The following is a 14,572-nucleotide window of genomic DNA, read 5'->3' on the forward strand; positions in this document are numbered from 1 at the left end:
ACAACTTCGGGTCACGTAAGCCTCGGCCTGGAACGAGAGACGATAGAGAGAAGAGGCGGGGTGTGGGAGGTATAGCGGCGAGAGTGGAAGAGGAAGGACAAACGTGGAAAGAGACTCGATGGAGCTGAAACGGTCGAAGGAGAGGGCACCACCAAAGTCGGAGCACGCGTGCCTCCTCTCGCGACACCGACGTCGACGACGATCGGAACGTCGACGACGGCGACGGCGGCGGTGGCGGTGGCGTTGTGCGCGCGCATTTCACGGTTAAATTATCGGAGGAAGGGCTGCGCGACCGCTCTCGGCGAGAAAGGGGGGCCGAGAGGGAACGGTGGAGCGAGAAAGAGAGAGCGCGAAGAGAGGCCGCAGGGATCTAGAGAGAGAGAGAGAGAGAGAGGGAGAGAGAGAGAAAAAGCTAGCGGGGTCGAGAGTGGGGGGAAATCGGAGGGGATAAATAAAGTAAAGAGGAAGCGGGCACGGCACGGAGGCGGTTAGGGGCGGCAACTAGTTAGATCTGGGTTCCGCCCAGCAGGCTCTGCCCCTTTTTTGCCCGGGGCCGAAGTCTCGCTGGCTTCCCTACTACCATTCCCCTCTGTCTGGTCGAGGCGAAGCCGATCGGATAGCCGGCAGTCTGTCACGGGGCGAAGAACGGGAACCACGTTAACCGGTTTCCCCTAAGCACCAAGACGTTTTCGACCCACTCGCTTTTTTACCCAGACCCGACGGCCGTGGACTCGACTTCACGGCCCTTTCTTTCTTTCTTTCTCTCGTTCCTGTCGACCGAGGCTCGAGAGGCCTCGTCCCCCTGTGATACACCGCAAGTGAAGTGCACCAACGGAAAACAGACATTGGCGTCGGGACACACCGCGTCCAGGATCACCGTGATCGTTGCCGTGGACGCAGTCCGAGGTTCGTCCGTGGCCGCGAGGAAAACCGTCAGGATTCCGCGACCAACCGAGCCTAGCCGCTGAACCGTCAACGGGATGTTGACAGACATGACACCGGCTGCGGCTGGTCAACTGTACCCGCAGTTACAATCTATCGCCAAGTCGCCGGTCCACGGACATGTGGTGAGTCCGCGTTCTTACGTCTCGAACCGATCGCGATCGGTCTTAAAAATCCGTCCGACGTCGCATCCGAACGATCCACTCTCTGTGACAGCGCGATCTTCGGATTAGCGGGGACTGCTAGGCAAGGGTAGCTGTCAACGTCCGACTTCCTCGAGGCTAGGTCAATTACCGAGATAGGGATCCTAATCCGTTCAGGTAGAGCACGGATCTGTGATCTCGCGGGTCAGGTGCTACTGTTCCGTCTACTAGTCTCCGTCGAGAAGGTGGCTTCGACGAAAGTTGCCCGATAAAATCTGAGATCTCTACGAATTAGGGAGCTTCGGTAGATCGTGGCGCATTATATTTGCGACGGCAAAGTGAACAACGCTCGAACGTCGGCCCGTTCGGTTCCCATTGGCATTGTCGTTCCGGCGCACAAGAGCGGCCCCGGTCGTCGACATTGTACCGGAGGATCTCGCCGGACTACCTGAGAGCATTATCAGCATGCGCCGCCTGTAATCCGGCAGATCATCCGGGATGATCTATTCTGTTTTGACAGACTCGGGGACCGCGTTCGCTCGCCGGAGCGTGTTCGAGCGACGCGGCCGACGACGACGGCCTAGCTTTTGTGCGTTCCACCAACACGTGTTCCGCCGCGCTGCTTCGCATGCTTTCGGGACTTTTTTATTTTATGACTCGGCAAGAAGGAAGGACGCGGGCGAGCAAAGCGGCGCTGCGCTGCCCCGTGGCCTCGCCGGCGAGATGATTTACGAGTCGACGTAAAAAAGTAATTAAATCCGTGGCATCGAAAAAGCGACGCGTACGAGTATTAATTAAGTCAGCAGAAAAGTTCACCGTCGGTGTGTGCGTCGCGCCGAAAATTAATCTCCGTGGAAAGTTGGTTCGCTCCGAGCCCTCTCTTCCTGCTCTCCGTTTCACGATCGACCTTGCTCTTTTTGCCGGCGTTGTCGCCCCGCAGCCGGGGCCTACGTCGTGACTTTCGAAACGCTACAGGTCCTCGTTCTATTAACCGGCGATTCCCGTCGATTCGACGATAGACGGTGAAAGATAAAAGGGGGAGAAAAGAGGGTGGACGGGTCGTGTCTCTTGTCCGTGCTCCGAATGTATCGAACAGTTTATTTTTCTTCGCCTCCTTTCTGGCCGTTCGCGTCACCGAAGCACCCGGGGATCCCTTATGTATCGAGTATCCTTGGCATAATGGTCCTTGCGCAAGGTTCTCAGGGATCAAAGGGACTGGCCTCTACCTGTGCGCCCGAGGAGCCAATTATTCGTCTGCTCCTCTTTGTGCGCGGGGTGGATCCACTTGACAGGATGCGTGGGACGGTAACACGATACGTACTTCCTCTCGTCACTCGATCCCCGCAACAGGGACACGTTATCTCGTCGAAGAATTTTCCGTGTTCGCCGCGGTACGCCAGCTTTCCAGCCCGCGTGTTCGATCGTTACCGTGCCGCCCCGCGGTTACCAACCGTTCCTAGGCATAGCACAACGCCGAGTCGCGCTGTCGTCTCCTCGTTAACTCGCAGAAATTCTATTCCTGTGTGAGAAACTCGAGAAATTCCGCCGACGCTTGCATCGCTTTTAAAACAGCCGTACGTCCAGGTGCACCTATCAATTAATCAGAGACGTCGAAAGAAGTTTCCCCGGGCAAATACGCCGAGCTATAAGTAGTCCGAGCGATGACTAAGTTGCCCGGTCGGCGTCGACGATCGATCGACAGCTACTTCGATACGTATTACATTTATCGTGGGAACCGGGAATATTGTCCGAATTCTCGTTACTAATTCAAAGAACGAATTCACCGCGCCCCGCGGGCCTCTGTCCGCGCGGGCTCGCGCCGCGCCGCGGCACGGCGTATCCCTGCGCGAACCCTCGTACACGGTTATAGTAAACCGACGTCTGGTGTCGATAGCGTTACGACCCGCAGAATAAATTCCGCCGTTTCTTCTGCGCTAGCCGTCTATAGGCAACGCGGGAATAAAGCTGAAACGGCCGTAATTAGCGAACGTCGAGTTGCCGAGCTCTAACGGCGCGGACGAAACTGCTGTCGTCGCCGTCGAGAATCCTCGAGTCCTCGCTCCACTTCACTTCCACGCTGGTAATCCGATAATCCGATTCGTAGGGTAAAAGTGTCCTTTTAAGCGACGTCCCGTTGACAGTCTCGAGGACAACAATAGGCTGCCAATGGGCACGGTGCGGGGCCGTTTTGTCGCGAAAATTCTGTCCTTCGTCACGCTGGAGGGGATGAAAGAACCGGCTCGGCCTTTTTACGTGATCTTAAGCGGATTGTACCTGGAGCACCGGATGCAACCGAGTTTGTCATCCTAATTTCTTCCTACCGGGAACAGTCCGGACGAATTTTCCGGGGGTCGTGTCGGGACAACCGCAAATGGTCGCTCTTACGCGATTGTCGTCTGTCCGGCCTACATTTTTACGCCTGATCGCTGAACTGTATGGTCGCTCGGTGTTCTTTGATGATCCTACATTTCATCTATATTTACAACAATAGTACTAACATTAATAATAATGTTATTCGTATAAACGAGCAAACACCGTTTGTTGCACAAGAAGAAAGAGATTTTATATAGCCGTCCCAAGATACAATAAAGATCGAAATATACATAATAATACAATACAAAAATTATGTTATAATACAACTTATATGATAAATAAAAGATTATCGGACACATGAGTAGTCCTCTTGCTTAAAAAAGAACAATACTAAAGATATATTAATAGAAGGGTGGAGAGGAATTGGGTCGTAGAGTGATGACCATAAACGTAACAATAGCAGCGTGTCTGAGCGATGAGTATGAGCTGCGAAAATAATTTCACGTCTCTCTTGCAAAGACGATTTCAGCACGGCTTGCTGTTTATCTACCGGATATTGAATACTGACGTGAATAGTCCTGAAACCTGTGTCCTTTTTCAAGAGTTTGAGTCACGTCTGGCTAATAGAAAATCTATTCTTCTGTAAAATTTCTGTTGAAGTCTATACCGTCAACACAATTGCACAAATAGGATTATCTTGAATACGAATCGCTGCTACAACGGAACAAACTTCTTCGGCGCCTTCAGTTCTTTCTGAAAGAACATAAGGTATTTAAGCTGTGATTTATTATCTATACGTTCTTTCCACTGGTTGTCTTATAATAGATATTCTTTACAAACTATGAAGCGATAAAGTGCTTGCTAATTTCAACCAAAATGTTCCGTCACATTTGTCAGGACATGTATACTTTTTGAGTCAGAATTCAACGTAATTTTACGATCAACGTAATAGCATCAATCGCATTATAATGACAGGGAATTATATATGTGACTTCATTGCATCTTTTTCGTCTCTTTATTCCTTTCACTTCTTAGCTGCAGACGACGTGTATACAGGTCACAAAGAAATTGAAATTTTAGATCTTACAACAAAGATACTTCTCCTAAATTTTAGGTTAAAAGACTTGTGCAACATATTCATAAATCTCGCAAATTTTAAAATAACTCTAGAACAATTTGTCAAGAAAAACTGTACTCAGTGCAATCGAGAAAACACATACAAAATTAATTTTAAGTATAAATCGACGCATCTAAGTATTTAAACTCTATTTGTACATAATTCTGCACACCAACCAATCCCTCCGTACTGCAAACGAAAGGGTTTCCTCCGTTCGCCCATGAATAACAAATTAAATCAAAATCAAATCTCTCGCGTTGTTCTCTTACGCGACACGTAAAGAGTCCATAAATCGAATCAAATGAAAATCTTTGCCGCCGGTTCCACGCGGAAGTAAAACCATCGAGTGGAAGCTATCGAGCCAGCACCGCCCCGGTTTCTCTTAGCGAGGGAACAAAGCGGTCGTCTCTCCGAGCGTCTCCGCCCCCGCGACGGAAAAAAAAGTTGAACGCCGGTCTCGCATGGGCCGATGACAAAATCCCTTCCGATTGCCGTCACGCCCATCGCAGTCGACGCGACCGCCGGCTTAATGAATTATTTTCGTCGAGCACGTTGTAAGTCCCGACGTGTAAACACCCTTTCGAGAACGCGTTCGCTCGGAAGCGGGGACACCGAAAAGTGGCAGATGTTCGGGGTGACAGCATGGCCGTTGTGTTGTCCCAGCCTTGGAAAATCGTTTTCGCGTATGATCGATCAATTCGGAGCCCTGCGAGACCTTTGTCGGTCCTGCGCGTCGAAGGAACGTCGTTTTTCGATATAAAAAAAAAAAGAAAAAAGAAAGAATTGACGAGGCCGGAAGCGACGCGCTAATCGGACCGACAGTTTTCCACGGGGACGACGCGCGACGGTCGACGGGGTTACGGTGCGCGACGGGACGACCGTTCCCAAAGGAACGAGGCGTAGGATATTCATTACGCGGCACGCTCGGTTTCCATTAAACGGTCAAAGATGCAATTTCGCGGCCTCGCCTCGATCTGGAGGGCGCGCTCGCGGTGCAGCGCACACGTACGCAACTGCAGCGGGCCGAGTCGTTATCGTGGAAGGCTCGATAATTGAAAACCCTAGCCGCCCCTTGGCTCGGTTGCCGCGCACGGTGTTCCTAGTGCACGCGCTCAAGACCGTCTACCTCGAATTATCGTTCATTATTCCAGCGGCGGTATCGTCGCCGACGGAATAATTCGCCGTCGAGCAAGGAAGAATATCGTTTTCTATTTAAACTCGCCGATCCCCGTGCGAGATAGAGCTGCGATAGAACCACGGAAAGAGAGATATATGTATATATATATATATAGAGAGAGAGAGAGAGCTCTCCGTGCACCAGTGTTCCCGAGATTTCGCGAAAAGGGATCCGCGATTCGGCCGCGACAACCGTAGGAGCGTTTCCTCTCTATCGCCGTAGAGCACGGCCGGATAGATCGGCCGAGCCGGCAATTTAGGAGATGCGGGCCGTGCGTGTGGGTTTACCGACCGCGTGCAACAACTCGCGCGCACGGCTTCCATCGGGACCATCATCATCATCTCGTATCGCTCGAAGGTTCGATAATTGAAAAGCCAAGACTTCTCTCGGCGCTCCGCCGTCGCTGTAAACAATATTCCCCGACGCGAGCGGGAGTGCGAGCCGGAGCGCGAGCGCGAGCGCGAGCCCGGGCCCCCCCTCCGAGATCGGTACGTCGAATTACCGGCCATTATCGTGACGTATCATCGCGGCGGAGCGTCATTCACCGGACCATCATGGGAAACATGAACAATACTCGATCCTGGTCGACACCTCGGGGCCTTAACGCGCGGCCACTCGAGCAAAGTGGAAGAACGATCATTAACGGCTCGATTCTATTAAACCGACTACTTTCATTCCCGCGCTAAACGCTGTCCCGCAGCTTTTCCCCGTCCCGTGATTCCGCGCGCGAATCGGTTTCTGGTGTTAGCCGCGCGGCAGCCATTTCGGTTCACGGATCCGCTCGCGACTACGAAGCCCCTCCGCGTTTCTCCGCTCGCGTACTTTTCCGCGCGTCTGTTGGAATGGGAAGATACTCGGCGCTTGATAACGAAACGTTCTATTTTTCTCCTGTGGTTAACAGAACGCGTTTTGTTATCGCGATGCTTTCACCGAGATGCGGAGCCCGGACGAAGTTGCGGGATTGTATCGCGTTAGAGGCGTACGTCATAATTGGGATCGGCGATTTTTTCGCAAAAGGTCGACTCTCGAATCGATTCGCAACGTCGGACATTGATTTATTAAAATATCAGAACGTAATAAATTGAGGAAAGTCGAACTTGAAATGCAATCTGTAAATTCTTACGACACTTTAAAATGGGTTTACAAGATTACTGTGTGCTTCTGTTATTATTAATTGTTCAATTTTTCAAGTCGTAGATAAACAAATAAATATACCAAGCGAATTTAGAAGTTTATATTCAGATTTATATGCAGAATTGGTATTCCGATAGTATATTAACTTATTATTTGAACTAGATGAAGGAATTAACCAATAGAATGATGAATCATTTGAACCTATCATTTCATTAGCATATCATTTTTCATCTATAAATCTATCATTTGAAAGCAACAAATTCAAGAAGACGAAATTTTCTAGATAGCAAAAGTTAACAGCATTATGGCGACTGTTAAATTATGGTGCAGGGCATTTTAATGAAGAACATTTAAATGGATTTCAATAACTGTATTCTGAGGTCAATGTATTACAAAGGACTTTTCGTACGCTTCTATCTATAGCTCTGTTCGGCGCGATCTGTTTATATGTATACAAAGGTATGGGTTTTTTGTGTTGGGACGGTCGATATCCTGCAGTATTGATATAATCAGTTTATCGACCTTTATGAAGCGATTTATAGTTATTTCTAACGGCGACTTTCAATTGAAGTTCGATTTGTGATTAAGAACATCGATTCGTTTCAAAATCGAATATCCAAGAATACATTAAAAAACATTGATCACCCTAGTCACAATCACGTGAAAAATGACGCAAACAGGCTGTTCGAGCCTAAATTAAATTCTCTCAACACTTACGCCAGTAACTGAGCACCGTTTCGCACATTTTTCTGGAAATACTTTTCATTCCCAATTAACCTCTTGGCTACTGTGGTTTAGACATTTTGCGTTCGTAACACTGAAAGCGTTTATAGGCGTCCCGACAATTTTATCGATAATTATTCCGATAGATTTTACCACAATTAGACAAAAGATGCAAACGTGTAGTGCGACGAAAACATAACAAAAGAAATAAAATACATTACGAACGCAAGAAATGTGATTTAAGATTTTGTATTTATTCATGTAATTATATCACACTTTACTAGATTACTAGATATAGTAGCAGTCCGGTTTAGAATACGAAGAAAGAAATAATATTGTTTTATCGTAGTGAAATTTAGTTTCTTGATTATTGAGATATGTTTTCATAAAATTGCATCCCTAACCAAAAATTCGCCTTTCTCGGCACACATCGTAACTCAATTCCTGCTGTATGATAAGGCCGGTGCATATCAAAGTCTGTCATACTCAAGGGGTTAAATGTTTCAATATCCAGCTGAACGTTGTTATTCGATTTTACTACAGACATCTGTTTCCAGCCTATAATTTTGTTATCAAGAAAGCAATAAAATTGGACGACACAATTTGTTATAGGTATGTTCAGGAATCGGGGTACCCTTATGTTCGAGGGTTAATTAAGTAGTTTATAGCTGCGTAGTGAAGAATAAGCAAGCGAAGTATATTCATCACCTATTTTAACCAACTCTTCAGCGCCTTGTAAGGAAAATATAAGGGAAAGGAGTAAAAATATTCAGATAATAAAATATTTCATAGCGACAATAACTATGAAATAACTGAAAACAAGTGTTCATACGTTCACTTTAAAATCGTGTGAAATGGTAACGGTGACATATGCAGGAGATCGTCATGAGGGTACCTGTGTATACCTGAGTTACAGAACAACGCCGATAATATTATTTGCGATATATATAAATATATATATATATATATATATATAAAGGTTTATTTAATTATTAGAAAATATATGAAGCTTAATACGAATTATCGAACACCGTCGCAGTCCTTTCGGCAATTAAAACGGCGGGGATCGTCGCTTCGCGTGGCAAACATCTCGATCCGATCCCGCGGAGCGAAGCGTGGCAGCACCGGCAGGGTGCTCCGCAGGGGTGCCGGTCTCCCGCGGTGTCGGAACCAAAATACGAAAACGTTCGCTCACCGGCCCGCCGAATGATTTATCGACTGCGCATTACACCCCGGTCCCATCGAACGCAATTTCTTCACCGGTCTCGCTCGCTCCTGAGAGAAACAGACGCGGCTCGTCGTTCGCGCTCTAGAAAAACGATTCTTTACACCTTGATCGTCGTTTACCGAGTTGCAACCTGTTTCGAGCGCGTTCGCCGGCAATTATCCCGTAATTTATCGCCGGCCATTCCGCCGAATGGCGCGGCGGAAACCGAGATAAGTTCGCCGCGGCGACGAATAAAAGCGGAGAGTCGGCTGCGCGAAAACGCGTAAAGAACGATAATCCGGCGCGGTGTCGAGTCGCCGGGGATGCGGCTTGCCCTCTATTAGGAATCGGATAACGAACCGGTACACGGTGCCGCGGAGTCGGATAACCGGGGAAAATCGGCGTCAACTCGTTTCTGCCGGCCAATTAGAACGCGAATCCCGGTCGGATCCGCTCGCGATCTCTTCGTTCGGCGCTGCGAAGACGCGCGAGAGGCAGCTTCTCGAAAGTAAAATTGCCTCTCACGACCGGTACGGAGCCAACGACCCCTTCCAAGGCCTGTAAAAACTTCCGGTATATTCTGCACGAGAAGGTGTGCGGCCGCGATTTTCCCCTGTAGCAGATGCATATGGCCGTGTGTCTCGCTGTTCTCGGCGCTCTCGGGGCTCGCAGCTTGGCTACGGCGCGCACAGCCCGGGAACCCGACGCGCGCGTTCGTTTCGTTGCGTGTGCCCCGCGAGCCACGATGGAACCGGTGTGTTTTCAGCGATGCCTGGGATAATTGCGGGAGGGATGGATCCGCGTTTACCGAGGAATGCGACAGAATCGACGCTAAATCGGCTCGACAGCCGCTGAAACGTCTCGCCGGTGTTGCGCAATCGTCGACCTCCTCACGCACCTCGTCGCAACGAAATCTTCCTTTCCGTCGCGTTTGTTTAAACAACCGACGATCGATGGCAATCGGTTTTGGTATGGCATTCGAGACGTTGCCTTTAGACCGTTTAAATCCTTCAGAAATATTAACACCCTGAAACTGTTCTATTGTTCTTCGGTTGAACAGCGTTTGGAATTGTCCAATCACGTGACTGTGAACACTCTTTTAAAATACGAACCTTTGAACGCTGCAGGACATTTTGTTCTCAAGTAAATGTAATCCAGAGTCGTGATTATTTAATAATTGTTCTTCTTGCATGCATCGTCAAAATATTTAAGAAATAGCGCACTGTTTTATTCTAAAAATCATCATCATCGATCATGCTAACTCTTTCCATATAAAAACAGATATCATTGAAGTAGGTCTAAAGATCCTAAGAAATCTGAAATCTATTGTCATAATCTATTGTTATAGTCTTTATTAGTGATGATATTTTCTTTGTATAAATTTCATTTATTTTTTGCTACTTATTACATCTCCTTTGGTGCTAAAGGGTTTTTCCCGTGAATGAATCAAATGAAATATTGTTCAAATGTTCGATGACTGTGCCATCAATATCTGATAACTGTCATAGACCAGACCACAGATGTATATGAAATATGAAATTTATCCGCATTAATTGCAACGATCGGTTATTGTATATTGATTTATTACTTCTTCTTCTGTTAATCATAACTATTCATCACCTCTGAGTCGCTTAAATCTTACGTCACCGAAGAATGGACGATTGCGGCGCATCTTATTCGCGTGTAGAACCTTAAATGGACATGTCGACAGTCTAGAAATCAGTGCTATTTTTTAAATAAATCAATACTAATCGTCTAACAGGAATTTTTGTATCCATTATGCAGCAATAAGATCAACAATAGGATTTCATGCACTCGCGACTACCGTGAGTAAATAAAATCTAAATCAGTAAAACCATTGAAAGTATTTAAGCATAGTTATACATTATTTACAACTCACTGAAATTATTAAAAAAAAAAAAAATAATTCCATATGACACTTTTGTTCGTTCCATTTAACGGAGACGATATTTATGTGTCATTAAAGTCCGCAGTGTAATGATCGCTAATACAAACCAGTATCTCAAGCATATCAAATTTGTCAAGAATTTTAAGTGGTTTCAGCGAGGATCAATCAACATTTTCGTTATCGCGGAATTTCGATTTGTTCGGGTACAGCAGTTTCGTGTATACGAAAACGTTCGGTCCCCGTTAAATCAATACATTTACATTTAAATTTCCTTCGTCCGCTTATCAGGTAGGTCTATTGCACGTCGCCGCGGAACCGACTTACGGGACCCGGGCAGTTGATTTATTCGATTTTCATAGAATCGATACGTCAAGCGGATCTACGGGACGTATCTGCGATCTCGATTGCGTAAGAACAAAACGCAGTAGTCGAACGAGCCGAGGTGAAACCGGAATGGCGAACAGAGTGCCAACGAGATCGCCGCAATTTACCGCATTTCTCTCTCTCTCTCTCTCTCTCTCTCTCCCCGCGTCCTTGCGAGCCGGATAATTTGCATTTCGGTGCCCACGTCCGTATCGCTATCACGTTCGTTCCCCTTAGGGGGCGAATTATCCTCTCGACATATTGCATAACGACCCCCGCGTCCGTCCCGTTAGATTTACCGATCGGCCGCCCCGTAAAACATTCCCGATCGGTCAACGAAAGCTCCCCGGAAATCTCTCCCCGTTCGTCTCTCGATCGCGTCCGCGCTCCATCTTTTTATCTCGATCCGCGAACTTTTGCTAGAAAGGAGGCAGCGATCCCGCGGGCCTCGTGGGAACAAAGAACGCGATAAATCGTCTAAAGTAGCAACGCCTTTCTCTTTAAGCGGCTCGCGGGCCCGCGTCGCCTCGACGAAAATTCAAACGGCCGAGCAGAGTCTCTCGTCTCCGTGTCACGGACATTTAGCTGGCAGTTGTTTTCGGCCGGACGATAATTTATTTACGAGGTCGGGGGGAGCGAACGGAGCACGGAGGGCCACCGCAGCCGCTCCCACGGCTCGCCTGGCCACTAAATCGCGAAACAATAAATCCGAGGAGCGGAGTCACCCTCTTTATGGGCCTCTTATACGGGGATGATGTCCTCAGGGGGTAGCCTAATATGTCACAGTCCGTTGCAGCCATCTCTGGGCAGAGCAACAGCAAGCGGTGGCATCATCTCGCCGTGGCACGAGGGTGGATCCGCGCTGGAGCACCGTTCCTAAGGGTAGCGATCACGAGGGGGGACAGATACGCTCCTAATGGAGTGATTGAATAGCACCGATCCGATAAACTGATCCCGCGTACACGCGTCTCCGTGAATCGAATTAAGCGGATCCTCGTTTTTCAATCCGCCGATACGCGACCCCGACGCTCTCGCGGCGCGTTGACAACGTACCCGTGAATAGACGACGCTGATTGGCGGTCCCTGCGGAGCGGAGATCCTATCGCGAGCGTTTACGTGATCCTCGGGTTTGTCGCGCGGTTCCGCGACCCCTTTCGTCCCGCGCGCAACGTCTTTTTAATAAGTCGACGGGCAACCAGTTTTAAACGATTCCGCTCGCTGCGCGCAAAACAGCTTCGATATAAAACTCTAATACCTGATATGTTTCGTTCGCTGAATCTCGTGTCGTAAAGCGTTGACACCGTTCCTACTAAAAATAGTGATTTTCTCGACTACTCGTGAAACGCAATTTAAAGTGAAGGATCGTAAAACTTATTTGCGAAATTGACACGATCTCGAATGAAGCAACATATCTTGTGATTTAATTGAACTGTCCGATAGTTTATAAGTTATATCGCTTTTTATAAAGTCGGGTAGTTTTCTCACAGTTTTTGCTGAATCTATCAATTTGTTGTCAAAGCCAGAAAATGTGTCTCTAATTTCGATATATATTTCCAAACCGTTCCACATTTTTCCATATTAACAACGTGCACTATTTTGTTCAGTTTGAGTCTGTCAACTCAGATTTTACTTTACAAAAAGTTACGTTCTTGATTTTAGATATTCTAATTTATGGAATGTAACTCTTTATATTTCAGCTGCGCGAATTTATCAAAAATAAGGAATATTGTAAAATTTATAATTATATATGATCGCGTTTATTTATATCAGAATATTACTTATTTTCAAAATTGAGGTATAATATTACCTGAACGTAGCAATGCGGCCTACACGTACACCTTGTAATGCCATAAATTTTCAAACTACCTCGCAGATTTGATAAAATAATGTTGCGATCATAAGTGAATTATTCTTCAATTAACTACAATAATAATCATTGTCAAAAATATTCGATACCATTATGCGATTGAAATTAGTTTAACAAACTAGTATACTTCGTATTTGCCAATCGATGTATCTATGATACAAAATATTGAGTTATTTCTTTTACATCTTTTCATACAAAGTATTGGGGTACTTAGACTGAAAATAAATCGGCATAGAATTTATGAGTTCCGTACGGAACGCCCATATACGTGACACACGGTGCATCGTCGCGACTAATGAACGCTTTGAAACACTGTGCGGACTTCGTGCGGCTCGTACGACAGCCGAGCGTTATCGCGACGGCGTATCGCGATCGTTCCAAATGAGACATGACAACGAAAAAATTGTTGTAATCTTCGGCGGCCGGGTTAAACGTCCGTTCGATTTGCATAATCTCGGGAACGCGGCGGTATTCCGCGAGAACGGAAAATGGGACCGCGGGTGTACGCGATGAAGCTATAAACGCGGCGGAGTTCCTTCCTCGCTCGACGATGATCTCCTCCTGAGCCGATCTCGTCTCGATTTTTCCGGTTCACTCGTTCGCGGCATTATGCTCGCGGAATGAAACGATCTTTACCTTTTCAGCGGAGTCTAGTCGCACTCGCGCCTTAAACACGTTGAACGCCGCGTCACCCAAATATAGTTGACACTAATTTCAGGCCAAGCTTGAAAATTCATTTTTATTGTAATATATTTGAACAAATTGAATTTGACTAGAATGTTTTGGATGCGAAAGAGTTCTAATTCCACGCCCTATGATAAATATTAACTTCCTAGTATCGCTTTAATTAATTAAATTGCTTTAACTGGGGATTTTAGTGATCGATCATCGGCGCAGAACCTAATCGTTGCGCGCTTAGCTCATGCTCACAGAAAGTGCACGTGCTCTTGTGGACGATTACAAAAATACAGTGCACAGTGGTGCCAAAATTTAGAAGCATAGTTGTACGCCATTTTTCGAAACATCTAATTTTCTCGAAGGTTTATTTTAACCGTTGTTTATACTCCTTGCTTATAGTCCCTTATCTGCAATACTCATGCACTATGATTACTGAGAGAGTTGCGTTGATTAACTCCGCCGATCAATTTGTACACGGGACGGAAATTTATATTTATTATTATTATTATCTATTTGTTAACAGCGTGTTGCCGTTTATGCGCATTAACGGTAATAGTATAGCGATACAAAATAATACATTAAGGGGCTGTTCTATCGCAAATTGCGTTTCCGTTTGATTTTCTTTGGGATTTCGGTGTTCGTAGAGATTGTAACAGCTAAAGAGATTGTCGCAGCTTTAAAATATTTATTTTTTACTGTTAACAAATTTGTTTGCCTCGAGGAGGTGAAAATATGATACTGAATCCTCGACGGCCATTTTATTTATCTAAGAAGACAAAACATATGCGACTTTTAATTAGTATGAGTTTGGTTATATGGAAGTACTAAAACAAAAAAAGACAATGATTAATAAATTACAATATTTAATATTTGATTTTCGATTGTAAAGAAGTAAATAATTTTGTTTGCTTTCATTACAGATTATAAATATTAGTTCATTGAACGTGGATCTAAATTTTGAAAGAAAATGGTTAAAGAAATCTTGAGATTTTATGGGGG

General features: G+C 46.3%; 1 protein-coding gene across 5 annotated transcripts in view; it reads left to right on the forward strand.

The window, feature by feature from the left end:
* Positions 1-14,572, forward strand: part of Sp1 (transcription factor Sp8) — a 129,345-nt gene that overhangs the window by 98,558 nt on the left and 16,215 nt on the right. The window contains exon 1 of one of the 5 annotated variants that reach the window (XM_078197395.1): positions 574-1,067. The exons of the other annotated variants lie outside the window; for them this stretch is intronic. Within the exon in view, the coding sequence (XP_078053521.1) occupies positions 981-1,067 (87 nt within the window). The 5' untranslated portion in view covers positions 574-980. Of the gene's footprint in view, positions 1-573; positions 1,068-14,572 lie in introns of those variants that run through there. 5 annotated transcript variants of the gene reach the window in all.

Source organism: Augochlora pura, chromosome 3 (genome assembly GCF_028453695.1).
Source record: "Augochlora pura isolate Apur16 chromosome 3, APUR_v2.2.1, whole genome shotgun sequence".
NCBI classification, from domain to species: domain Eukaryota; kingdom Metazoa; phylum Arthropoda; class Insecta; order Hymenoptera; family Halictidae; genus Augochlora; species Augochlora pura.